Consider the following 13815-nt stretch of genomic DNA (forward strand, 5'->3'; position numbering starts at 1 on the left):
TGTTAACTAATGTCACATTTGGTGCATTTGTCTACAAAACACCTGAGACAAAGTTGATAAATGAGAACGTACAATAGTCCTGAGCTTCTAAACAATAAATGTGTAGTATAAAGAAATTTGTCTGAGTTAAACCTGTTAGTAGACACCAGCAGGCTCCTGCAGTAAACCAGGGTAGAGTGTTAATTCAGATTAACATTTCAAAAGGATTTATAGACCCATAAAGTCTTGATTGTAGTCATATGGTAAACAAAAATACAAACGACCAGGCAGACAGAAGGCTTAGTGCTTAAAAGAGATGTTGTGCTATAAAAGAAGAAAAAGAGCAGAACAGAGACAGATAAAACTCTGGTGATAAAATATAAGAGCTGTGTTATGGGTTTTGTGCAGGGCAGAGCTCTAAAAACCTTAACACACACAATTTTTGAGAAGTTTCAAGCATGTAATTGGCATCGTTTATTTTTTATTATTAGCTATATATTAAAATCTGTACGCATCTATTCATAAAAAAGTCAAAAACATGAGCATGAAGTTTGTGTCTTAAAACTGTGTTATTAAGGGGTGGGACTGTTCTTGGTTGATAAACCTTTCATTAATAAATATGCATTATTAATGTAATAATCCCTTTGCATGGATATGTTAAGAGCACTTTAAAGATTCATCATTTTACTTCTTGGTATCTTAGCATGTTTTCTAGAAAAGTTACTCCACGGTTTTACATGTTCATGAGAGGAGCTGAAAGATTGATTAAACTTTGGGTTTGTCACACAAATGTTAATATGTTTAATTTATATGTTGTTTGTCTATACTGTACTTTGTGTATTCTATGTGTTTAACATATATCCCACTGCAGTTTTAGTCCATCAGACTACACGTTTTTTTTGTTTTTACAAACTGAAGGATGAGTCAAAGTTTTTCTGACTAATTATTGGCATGTTACATGAGACATACTGTATACGCTGTGTATTATGAGTGCTCTTATATTGTGTCAGAGGTCTGTGATTCCCTTGGGGGTCTGCAATTATTGTTTGATCTCTAGCCTATGTGATCATCACGTCAGAATGTGTTTTGTGTGCATCTTTTTGACAGTACACTGTATGGACAGCAGTGTGGGTGGCCTGGAATGTCTTCCTCATCTGTTTCTACCTGGAGGTTGGAGGACTGTCAAAGGTAATAGAGACTCTCTCACCGGAGGTCACACGGGGAAGCTACTCACATTTTGGGGTCTGAGGTATTTTAATGACCCTGCTTAACAACTAAATGGTACAATTTGTGATGTCTTTATGGCAGTAGTTCTCAAACTGGGGGCCGTGGCCCATGGGGGGACCCCGAGATGGATCCAGGGAGGCCACAGATTTTGTGGCATTTTATGAAATATAGAAATTGATCATAGATTTTATGCAATCAAACATCAGAAAAATAAGACCACCAGACAAAAGAATTGATGTTTCAGCATTGTATAACCGAATATGTTTTTGTTTAATTAAAAATGTTAAATTTAAGATTATAAGTCTTTATTTGGGGGGCCGCAAAGCATGCACTCTACACAAAGGGGGCCTTACAACTAAAAAGTTTCAGAACCACTGCTTTATGGAGTGTCTAAAACATTTATTGAGATGTGTTTGTGCCTGTAGCTTTTTTGTTATTCTGGTTATCTCAAGTGTCTTAACGGTAAATATAACAACAGATTGTCTTTGCAAAGGAAATTATGTCAGGTTAAAGCCCTCAGGTGTTATCATGTACTCACACTTATGTTGTTTGAAACCTGTGTTTTTGTTCTGTGAACCACAAAATGATTCAATGAATATCCGGTTGGGTGGATTCAGTACATTGAAAGTGAGTTATGACTCACTTTAACACTTATTAAAGCAACTAAGAGTATCAACAAGGAAGTATATGTGACAGATAATTAAAAAATAATTTAAAAAGTGAAGCTGTGGGCTCTTTGATCGTCCCCTTGTGGCTGGCTGCAGTACAGGTCGTAAACCCCCTCACCATGTAAACAAATGGGAGAGAGCCAAACTTTAAAATCCAATTACACTTCCAATATTTTTTCCCAAAGATGTTTTCTGCTATTTTAGTCAGGTTTTTTTCACGTTGATGTATGTCCAAGTGTTCGTTTTTTTGAATAGGTTTGGTTTTAGTAAGTTATAAAATGTTATAAAAATGGGTGTGGCAACATGATTTCTTCGTTTACGATTAAGTCAGCATGGAATATGGGCAGGACCTTGATACCGTGCTCACTACTGCACAGACTCTGGTTCAACTGACAATGCCTTCTGCGCAATGTGCGCATGCCCAGGCTCCAAACTGACGTTTTTGCGTCAGCATGTCAGCACCCATCGTTGGACGTTTTACGCACAATTCATTACAATGGAAGGAAGCGTCGTCACTCTGGCCATCTTTTTTACAGTCTGTGGTCACAAACATATTTGTAGTTGCAATGTATTATAAATATATACTTTTGCTAATTTAAAACATGAATTGCACTTTAGATTTAGAGAAATAAACCCTGAAAAAAATCATTTAAAATGATGATTGATTGACACACACATGGGCAGTACATTGTTAGGAATAAACTTGCAAAATGGTCTTTATATATGAAGAGTTTGGTTCCAAAATGAGAACTCGGTTTTTAAAATTGAAATGTGCATTCGAATTTATATCAATCAAACCGCAGTTGGTTTGTTTTGATTTCAGCCAAAATAAATAAAAAAAATACAGCTAACTAACACAATAAAACAAAATTATAACATAATAAAAAACATGATTTTTGAAAATTTTTCAAAACTGAGTTATCTCATTTTGGAACCAAACTCTTCACATATACTGTATATATAGAGAGAGAGATATTTGCTAATCTAAAGCATTTAAGCATAAGATACTAACATATATTTCATAGCATGTCATAAACACAGCTTAACAAAAACATTTCCGTTAAATAACCCTAAACCTTTAAATGTGAGCATACCTTGTATTCTTTATGTAAAATGTATACCTTGTATTCTGGTTTATCTGTAATCCTTTGCACTTGTGGCTCTATAAGGTGGCAAGCTGTCAAACGGAAGTGTCAAAATGCATGCGGTCAAATGGAGTATACTTTGAAAGGATCGAGTGGACAACCACATGCATGTTCTAGCGAAAACCAAAATGTTCTTTGGGGTCAACACTAAAACAACACACCCATCCCAGGGTAAACTTTTCTCGCTACATGTGCTGACAGGTCATGGAAACAAACAGTAAACCCCTGGTGTGCTAGCAGTGAGAAGTGAGCTCACTGTATAATTTACACATTCTCTGTGTGTGTGCTTGTTTATTGTGTTTTTTTTTCTGCTTGGCCTGTTTCCTGGACTCAGATTTCTTGTTCCAACAACAAAAAGCACTCTTTCGCTTTCAGAAGGCAGAGTGAGATTGGATGAGGACATCTCTGAAGTCTATGTAGATGCCTGCAGAGTGAAACAGAGAAAGTGTGGTACACATGTAATGAGCCGCTGTTGTATCAGATGTTATATTGTTTTACATCTTTATCATAGCTGCATGGCAAAAAATAGACTCTGGCGTAAAAAGGGAATGATTGTGAAGTTTATTCAGAATTCAGATGCAGGAGAGATTGGGTGATAATAAATGAACATCACAGTAATACTGTATGTGATACTAGATTCATTTTAGGCGGGCTTCTTTTATCTCACCCCCGCCCCTAAAATGTGCCAACTCAGCGCATCAAATCTCTAATCTCAAGTCTTAGCACAAGTGTTAATATCCCTAGAGCCCACAGTGTCTAAATGTAAATACTGTTTAGACAATGGCTGGACTGAAAAAATACCCTTGTGAATGCTTCACATCTGCTGTTTTTAAAGGGAAAGTTCACCCAAAAATGAAAATTTTGTTCTTATTTACTCACCCTCATGTCATGTCATTTCATGTCACGTATAACTTATCTTTGTTCTGCAGAACGCAAAAGAAGATATCTTGAAGAATGTTGGTAACCAAACAGCGACGATATATACGCATTCACTTCTGTTGTATGGACACAAAACCAATGGGTACCGCCGTTGTTTGGTTACCAACATTCTTCAAAATATCTTCTTTTGTGTTCTGCAGAAGAAAGAAAGTTATGCATGACCTGAAATGACATGAGGGTGAGTAAATGATGACTGATGCACTCAGCTGGTCATTATTGTAAAATAACCCGCTTATTCTTTATTTTACAGTTATAACCAGCTGACTTTAATTATTCCTTTTTTGCTTAAATCGAGGTCTGTTAAGATTTCCGCTTTCTTCCTCTGTCACGCTCAGTCACTCCCTCATTTATCTTTAATGTGCTGTCACAGGTGGGTCGCCCTTCCCCGCTAAACCCCCCTCCCCTCTGTAGATTCAAAACACATGAATATTCATCATCCGTAGCAGACTGATCTGCTGTCCAGAAAGCAGCGAGTAGAACCGCACTGACCCTTTATATTCCCTCTCTGTGTGTTTATATTTGTATGTGGGGGTGTGTGTTTCCTTCATCAGGCGCTTGACGTCCTGCTGTCCATATGTAGCGGCGTGTGTCCATCTGTTGTGCTAATGCCTGAGTTCAGTCTCAGCCACCTGCTCCCCGTAACACCCCATTATTCATCCCTGCAGAACCCCACAACACCACAGTCACCCCCTCATTAACACCTCCCGTCTTAAACCCTCAATGAAACACAACTACACATGTCTAACTGCTGTCTCACCTGTCACACAATGATTAAACGGACAATAGATTGGGAAGGATAATCTATAGGAACTTTCTGCAACTTCATCACGATGTGGGTACAAAATGGTTTGTTAAAGCAGTGGTACTCAAACTGGGGGCCCCCAAGATGGATCCAGGGGGGCCACAGATTTTGTGGCACTTTATGACATATTGAAATGTATCATAGATTTTATGCAATCAAACATCAGAAAAATAAGACCACCAACCAAAACAATGTTCCAGCATTGTATAACTGAATATGTTTTTGGTTTAAATAAAATTGGAAGTTTAGAATTATAAGTCTTTATTTGGGGGGCTGCAAAGCGATGCACTCTGCACAAAAGGGGCCTTGCAACGAAAAAGATTGAGAACCACTGTGTTAAAGGGATGGTTCAGCAAAGATAAAAACGAATAAAAATCATTTACTCATCCTCGTGTTGTTGAAAACCAGTATTTGACTCTTTCTTCTGTGGAACACAAAAGAAGATATTTGAGAAATGGTTTTGTGTCCATACAATGGAAGTCAATGGGGTCCAATATTGTTTGGTAACCAATATTCTTCAAAATATCTTCTTTTGTGTTCTGCAGAAGAAAGTAACTAAGTCATACAGGTTTGAAATGACAGGAGGGTAAGTAAATGACAGAAGATTCATTTTTGGGTGAATTGTCCCTTTAAATTACACAAACTTGACCATATATAAAATGTAAAGGTTGATTTGGTATTCTCATACGTATTGCTTTTGTTTGATCAAACAGGAGACTCTAGGGAGAACAAAGCGTGTATATTACAGGAATACTTCATCTTAAAAATAAAAATTCTGTCATTATTTACTCACCGTGTTGTCATTTAAAACCTGTGTGATTTTCTTTCTCATGCAAAACACAAAAGAAGATATTTTGAAAAATGTCGGTAACCAAAAACTGTTGGTCACCATTAACTTGCATGTGTATACAAAAGAAGTAAATGGGGACCAATGGTTTTCTGTTACCAACATTTTTTTAATTATCTTCTTTTGTGTTCTGCCGTAGAAAGTCATACAGGTTTTAAATGACAAGAGGGTGTGATGACAGAATTTTCATTTTGGGGTGAACTATCCCTTTAAATGGAAATAGCTGATGGAATAGAAACCTCTTTCTCTCTCTCTCTCTCTCTCTCTCTCTCTCTCTCTCTTTGTGTCTCATTGATTGAGGCAATTCGGTGAGGTTGTCCTCTCATGCGTGGCCTCAGGCTGTGGCTGTCAGTCTCACACCGAGGCAGTGATTAAATACGGGACAGGACGGTCTCTATCGACCCCCTCTGTGAACACACACATGCTTCTCTATGACATGTAATATGGGGGGAGAAACAGCGACGCGTCTAACGATAACGTCTGCTGATGATAAAGAGGACACTCACCTCCATCTCACTGTTAGCCAGAGAGAGTTCAAGGACGAGTTGCACACTAATAATCAAAGAGGGTCCAGAAGTCACTTGGATAACTGGCATTCGTCTCATGTGACCTGGAAAGCAGTGCACACACTGGTGATAGTACTGGGTGATATTATGCGCTTCCCCGTCTGTTTAATGTACTCTTGCATGAAAGATTCATTCACAGCTAACTTACGGGCAATTTGCAGCAAATTTTCCGCAATGTTTGCCAGAAATTTGCCACGGGGGTTGCTGGAACATTATATTTTTGCAAGGAATGCATTGGAACAGAATCTCTGTCAGCTTGTGTTAAATTATGCATGGCCATTTCTCAGCGTCCAGCCCCTGCTACTCACGCACTCTTCCATAATATTGACGTTCGGCTAAAGTTGACAACGACTCCGTCTTTCTCTTTTTAGGACAGCGACCTCTTGACCTTTAACATCTCGGCGCATCACTCCTGGTGGAGCGAGCACGGGCCGGGCTGTGTTCGGCGAGAAATCCCCGCCAGCGGAGAGCATGATGCAGACGCACAGTCCTACATATCAATTATGGGCTGCCTGCTGGAGTACCAGTACATAGAAGTTCTGCACAGCGGCTTTCAAATCCTTATCTCTGTAAGTCACTGCAAAACACACACACAAACAAATGTTATCCAGTACCTTATGAATACCGTAATATAAAAATGTGGTCGTGGTGTGGTGTTGGTCTTTGGTTCGATCTCACACAGTTCACTTGATTATTTACACAGTGGTAAGAAGTAGATTTAGAGTTATGCTGCGTTTGAGATTAAGCCGAAGGTGGGAACATGCCAGTTTAATTGTTCTACCTCTGACATCAATGCGTTTCAGTCAATCACGTGTCATGACGATTGCCTTATACTATATTTATTATATGAATTTATTTATACAACTAGCAAATTCACTTTGTGCTGAAAATACTTGAGTTTGTTTTTACATTTTCACATAAGGTACAGTAGCTCCATGCTAACGGTACATTCACACAGGGCTTCTCATTTCCTTTAAATGGGTGACGTCATGTGTTGCCGAACTGAATTGTGGGTATGTCAGCGTCGCATCACTGGCGTTGCTCACGGCAGAATTTGAAAATTTCTCAGCTTTTCAGGCACCAACGCAGTCGTCAGCCAATCAGATCGCCTTATGCAAATAACCTAGTGAAGCCGCAAGGCAATTGCGTTCATGCAAGACCGGAGAACAATGTGATTGGCTGTTGTCTCTATGACGATCTCGTCGGCCACGCTTCGGACAAGCGTTGACGCTGATACCCCGTTTGAATGCAGTGTTACCTCACCAGAAGCATCTTGGGCAGTCATATTTCTGGATTTCTACACTTTTACTAAACAGCATGATTTTTTTACTAAATAGTACCAAAAAACACCCCACAATTCAGAAAATGAATTGCTTAATGTTGTATCTTCTTCCAAATAGTCCAGAGCCGTTGAGAGAGAGAGAGTTGCAAAAAGGCGGAAGTTCAAAATGCTTGAGCATCACGTGATTCTTGTGGACTTCATAGAGTTCCATGAAGTTAGGGTTATTCTTTTAATTTCCATCATTCTTTAAACGTCTTAAAGGAATAATCGTCTTAAAAGTCTCATTTGGTCTGTTCTGCTGCAGCTCCATGCGTTATACTGAGAGACTCCATGAACCGCCATTGATTCTATTGAGGTGAATGAAGTAGATACGACTCTCTCTCGCTCTCTCTCTCTCGCTCTCTCTCTCTCGCTCTCTCTCCAGAACACTAACAGGATGAAAAGTTATATTTGTTATATTTATTACCAATTAAACAATCATTTAAAAAAGCTTGTAACACTTCGATTAAGAAGAGTAAATATTTCTTTTAGCACCCAGGGGCACAGCAGACATGAAGCATCTTTTTCAAAATTCACCAGAACACCGCCCTACTTTTACTGAAGCTTATAGCCACCACACACTATATATACGCTAACTATATGTATAATACCAGCTTACACATAACATGATCTAAAAGTAACCTTATAATACATCTTCATGTACTCTTTAATTACTGTGGTAATTCATTGCTTGTCTACACTCAACCAGTTCTTAAAAGTCCTTCAAAACCTCACCAGACTGAAGTGTTCCCTACATACTCAGTAAATGTGTAAAACGCCCCTCTCTGACTACTGAGGCCCTGCTGCTGTGTTGAAATGGCCCCTTGAGTTGAGGTTTGGCACACCTTCTGGTTTTTTTGGGGGCAAACGCAGCACATTACAACTGCAGGCTGCTATGAGCTCATATTCAAGAAGGAAAATTTTACTTTCTTGGTTTGTTTAATTGGTTTTATCCTAAGTCGTGTGAGTTTTATATTCACACGTTGTGCTTAAATATTTTTCTTCATATGATCATTGCCCGAAGATGTATTCCCAGCGTTCACACACAGGCTGTTTGTGAAAGGACTATACAACTGTGAGTGGAAATGATGGAGAGCGAGAGGGAGTGCCGGAAGTTTCTCTAGAGTGATGATTATCCGCTCATGCCTCAACAATACACACTAAAGCTACTTCATGGTGAGGGTTAAACAAAGCGGTTTGCAGGAAGTGGTGGGGGCTTATACACCCGTATACAGTCAAGTACCTGCAGGTTTCTTCAGTATGAACACAAAGATTTGTTGGATGTTTCTTTATCTACAGTTCACAATTGTACACAACTTGAAAACCTCTAGTATTTAGAAATTCAATGAATGCACAGAAGAACAGGAAGGTCACTCAATAGCGGTATGGATTGCGTAGAGAAATCAGAGTCGTATCAAAGATAAAATATATTAACAAGATGCGCCTACAATGAATGGAGAGGAATGCAATGCTCAATATGAGAAAGCCCCGCCTCCAGTAGAACGATCCAATCGTCAATCGATAAAGACTGACGATTCTCTGGGGCGGAGCTAATGTGAGGCGCTTGCCAGCCTGTGCGCATGCGCAGTTTTTTTTTTAACGCAATATAACCTTAGCAAACCGAAGTTATGGTACAGTCCATATCAGGTTTAATCATTGATCGGAAATATGCTATTTAAAAGTGAATTTTTCCTGAGATTTTAGAAATATCTGCCTTCCACCATTCAAGTAGATAGAACTGTTGACGAGCTATGACGTAAATAACTGCCCAGAGGCGTTGCAAACATGGCTGCCGAGTAGTACGACTTCTGTAAACCGACTTTGGTCATGTACAGTCTTGAAATGCAAACGCTATGATGTATACTTGCAATTGTACTATACTTGAATCATTTTTTAAATATGTTGATACTATATTTATTACAGTGAGCTGGTGACAGTTGTTGGGGCTGTACTTAACATTCATTTTCTCTATGCAAGATGGTTTATTTCTCATGTTTCTTGACAGCAGTAGTGAGACTCACCTGGTAAGCATTCGATTGGGAGAGAGACATTTGTCACCTCCGTGCTTAAGATTGGGGGAGGTTGAACACTTCATAAACATTCCAGAGATGTGTGTGATGTTCTTTGTGTGTGAACATCGGTGTGAATCTTTAGAACTAGGTCACTATCAATCCGCTTGTTGAAGTCACTTGTTCATGCTTCTGAGAATTTCAACACAAGAGTCACAAGATAGAGAGAACAAGAGAGCTTAGATAGTAAAGATGACAAGAGAACAACTAAGAGAGTCATTAACACAGCAGCTCTCTATAACAAGTGTGTGTGTGTGTGTGTGTGTGTGTGTGTGTGTGTGTGTGTGTGTGTGTGTGTGTGTGTGTGTGTGTGAGCACCATCTGTTTTTCCCATTAGTGTAACTCATGGGGGAAGTTACCTGTGGAAGTTCATAAACATTGCCCTTCAGATACGACCTCTTTTTCTGTCTTTCATCCTTTATCACTGTGACCACTTCTGAAGGTACTGTTTGTGCCCTCTGTAGACCTATTCCAGCGGGACTCTCTTTGAGGGGGTTTCATAAATTTGTATTTCACAGAGAGACTTTGTAAGTGTAAGCCTGTCCAAATCGATCTTGTCCGTTTTTCTTGCACAACCTTGGTAAAATTGAACTACTGTTTTTTTTTACTAACCTTACTGTCCTCTGAAATCTAATCCTTCTTGGATTGTTTGCCGTATTAGTTGCAGATAGTTTTTTCTTGTATATTTTGGTCATGTTAAATAGATGCACCAATAGTAAATTTCTCCACCTATAACGATAGCCTGTTATGAGTGATATCTGCTGATACCGATACCAATTCTAAAGATTAAATTCATATAATGACTTATTGAACATTAAATTTAATGTCCATTTAAAATGTGAAAATGATGCATGAATGATGCATATCGTGTCTGTTTCAATAGGTTTAGTATCACCCAAAAATGAAAATTCTTTCACCATTTATTCACCCTTATATCATTGCAAACCTGGATGACTTTCGTTCTTCTGTAGAACACTGAAGACAATATTTTGAAGAATGTTGGTAACAAAACAACATTGGCCCCAATTGACTTCCATTGTATGAACACAAAACTGTAGAGTCCCGTCTGAATCCGTACACAAAATCACATGGCATCCACTCACAGACAATCCTGGATGTCATTTGGAAAATAAATCTGGTCTGCAGAGACACCAAAAGCTTTCACTTTTTTGACTTGCGGTTAGAGTTTTTCACTTTTCTGAATGTTTATATTTTATCAGCATCAGCGGGTGAATGAGTTCATTCCTCTTTGTCCCTATCTTTCTCAGTTTTTCGCACATCTCTCATATCTCAACTGCTCCTCACTGTAGTTAAACACAGAAGTGCAGATAAGACTGCTTCAGATTGAGGAGATTGTCATGTCATGGTGGTGTGGGAATTTATCACTTTCTTCCCATCATGCTTTGCCTTAAGGAGTGACAGGATGGCTGTCTATAATAGGCTATTGTTCCATGATTTTAGGTCCCTGTATAAGTTTCACTTTTTCAAGTTTTTCAAGTTTCAACATTCACATACAAACTATCACAGACTCAGCTTGTTTTCACATCCATCGAGATTGTTGCTAAAGGCTGGAATACACTTCATGACTTTTAAAATCTGAACAGATAAAAAAAACTAGACCTCACACACTTGCAGACTTTTGGAAAGTTTGCAGAGAAAAACAGGTCATCACACACTGTGTGATAAAATCTGCAGACTAGCACAGACTTTCTGCAACAATTCCAGACTGACAATCTGGTCAAAATCTGACCAAATATCTTGTAGTGTTTTCCAGCCTTTAGTGCATGTCTAAGAACATGATTAAGAAAAGTTTCACTTCAAAGTGTGTTGCTGCTCTCCCTGATGCCGTTTAATCACTTATCATGTTTTACACACATGTGTAAGTGGCTTTTTGATCAGATGTGGTCGGCTCCAAACATCTGAAACCTCTTTGTCTAGCTGCTCTGCAGTCAACACAGGTGGAATATTTTTGCACAATTATTAATCTTCGATCTGGTTGTGTGTGTGTTGTGAGAGATATCTGGGTGGGGACAGTTCATAGGCGTAACGATTTTATACTGTACAAACTGTATATTTTATGCCCTACTCCTAACCCTACCCCTTAACCTAAAGTTAGAAAATCGTAGAAAATCGTTTTGCATTTTTAGATTTTCAAAAAATATCGTTCTGTACGATTTATAAGCTTTTTTGCTCAATTTTGGTCCCCACGAGTTGGTGTGTATTCAGTTTAGGTCCCCACAGTGTTATAAAAACAAGGCCGCACGCACACACACACACACACACACACACACACACACTGAATCAGTTGGACTAATTTCCATCACAGCAGGGTGACGATGGCATATAATTAACCTGTCAAATATTATGGTCTTGTGGTTTGTCAAAGCATTACATTTTTGTGGGGTAATGAAAATAATATAGAAGATTTAACATGTAATCTCTGAATTAATAATATTAGGCGGAACTAAAGCATGTGATCACCCATTGCCAACAAAACACAGACATCAGTTTCACTTACCACGTGCGGTTCATGTCTGGCATCTTTTAGCGCTGGGACCGTTCCATAACACTTTCAAACGATCTCCAAATCCAGCGTTATTTCCACCGTTTATGTAACATTCATCACCCAAATGCAGTGAACAAACATACACAGCTGAACTTCGTGAACATAGTGCTCTCTCTCTCTCTCTCCTGCACACAAGTGAAAGTGACGTCCGCGCATGCTCCTTCTCCCGCTCTCCTTGGTTGACACGTGGGCGTGCTGTGTGCTTTTCCGGGAGAATTCCGGGAGAAAAGTTGTTACGAAACAGATATTCATGTTTGAAAAAAACTTTACGAAACCTATACGAGCGCAGGGGGAAGTGTATCCAGCACAGAAATACTATGGAATTCTTTTTGTGCCAATAAAAATGAATGCAAACTTTAAAAAACAAACAAAAATATACAATGAGAAAGAAGAAAAACACTTTGATAATGAAAACAACAAACTCAATTGCAAAAATAAGATATGATTTTCAAATAAACTGAATTTTTTCTTAACAATTTTCTAAGTTTCGTTTTTGCAAATAATCGTTTTTCAATTCACTGCTAGATTTTTCATTTGCGCTTCTCAAGTTTTCGTTCGCCTTTCTGGCACAAATCTCATGTGTGGGCGGGACTTATGGCCGCTTTACGCTGATTGGCTAGTGGGTTTTTGATTGACAGCTCTGACAAGGAAGTCGATGGTGAAGATAGTGAAACAGATTTTAGAGAGCGATCTGCATGCTGTTATCTTTACCATAAAATACTGTCATACGTCCAACTCGTTTTTTGACAAGTCGACCATGTTAAGGATGAGAAGCCAGCATGTTTAACATTGTAAATAAGTCAGAATGCATGAAACCCTGTTGCATCCCCCTTTAAAGAATGTGGGATGTGATTGGGATCTTCAGCGGATCTCAGATCAGGCAATACTGCTGCAGGTCCAGACTCTATTAAAATTCAGGGTTCAGATGACAGAACCAGGCCAAGTCTCACTAAAAGACAAAAAAGTCTGGCATAATATTTTCATGTTTTTCTTTTTGATTAATTTATTTTATGATGAAAGGTAGTGGAGCAGAAATTCATATATTACAAAATAATGAGCTGTGGCACTATTTTAAACACCATTAAACAAAGCGGCAAATTTGACGAATTAAATACTTATTTTGTTTCAGTTATCAAGAAATGTTGTACTTTTACTGTATACCATCACAGTAAATAACATTTCAACAGAAGAGTTATGTGAAAACACTGGGGTCAAATCCTTGTTTAAGGCAAATTCCACAGTGATTATAAAAATCAATTTTGAAATAATTCCATTCATATCTCAGGGCTTATTAGGACTAGACAGAGATATTGAAAATTGTAATAGCTGGTATGAGAGACATCCTAAGGGACTTTAAGGCAAATGCTTTAGAAAACATACAGTAGTCTCAACTTCAAGCCTCAACTTCAAGCCAGTTTAGTTAAACCCACACAGGTGTCCTAGAGTAACCGGGTAGTTGACAAATACACCGTACCATGTGTCCTATTGTGTGACAGCAATTACATTAAAAGGATAGTTCCTCTAAATTTAAACATCATGTTATTATTTATTCACTCTCATGATGTTCAAAACCTGTATATGACTCTTGTTTTCTGTGGACACAAAAGAAGATATTTTGAGAAATGTTTCAGTGGTTTTGTGTGCTTACAGTGAAAGTCAATGGGAGCCAGTGTTGTTTGGTTACCA

At 38.5% G+C, this 13815-nt stretch overlaps 1 protein-coding gene across 2 annotated transcripts in view; it reads left to right on the plus strand.

The window, feature by feature from the left end:
* nkain4 (sodium/potassium transporting ATPase interacting 4) overlaps positions 1–13815 on the plus strand; it is a 54947-nt gene that overhangs the window by 18834 nt on the left and 22298 nt on the right. For both annotated transcript variants that reach the window (XM_057319964.1, XM_057319965.1), the window contains exons 3-4: positions 1087–1167; positions 6545–6742. In XM_057319964.1, the coding sequence (XP_057175947.1) occupies positions 1087–1167; positions 6545–6742 (279 nt within the window). The remainder of the gene's footprint in view (positions 1–1086; positions 1168–6544; positions 6743–13815) is intronic.

This window comes from Triplophysa rosa, linkage group LG21, assembly GCF_024868665.1.
Source record: "Triplophysa rosa linkage group LG21, Trosa_1v2, whole genome shotgun sequence".
NCBI classification, from domain to species: domain Eukaryota; kingdom Metazoa; phylum Chordata; class Actinopteri; order Cypriniformes; family Nemacheilidae; genus Triplophysa; species Triplophysa rosa.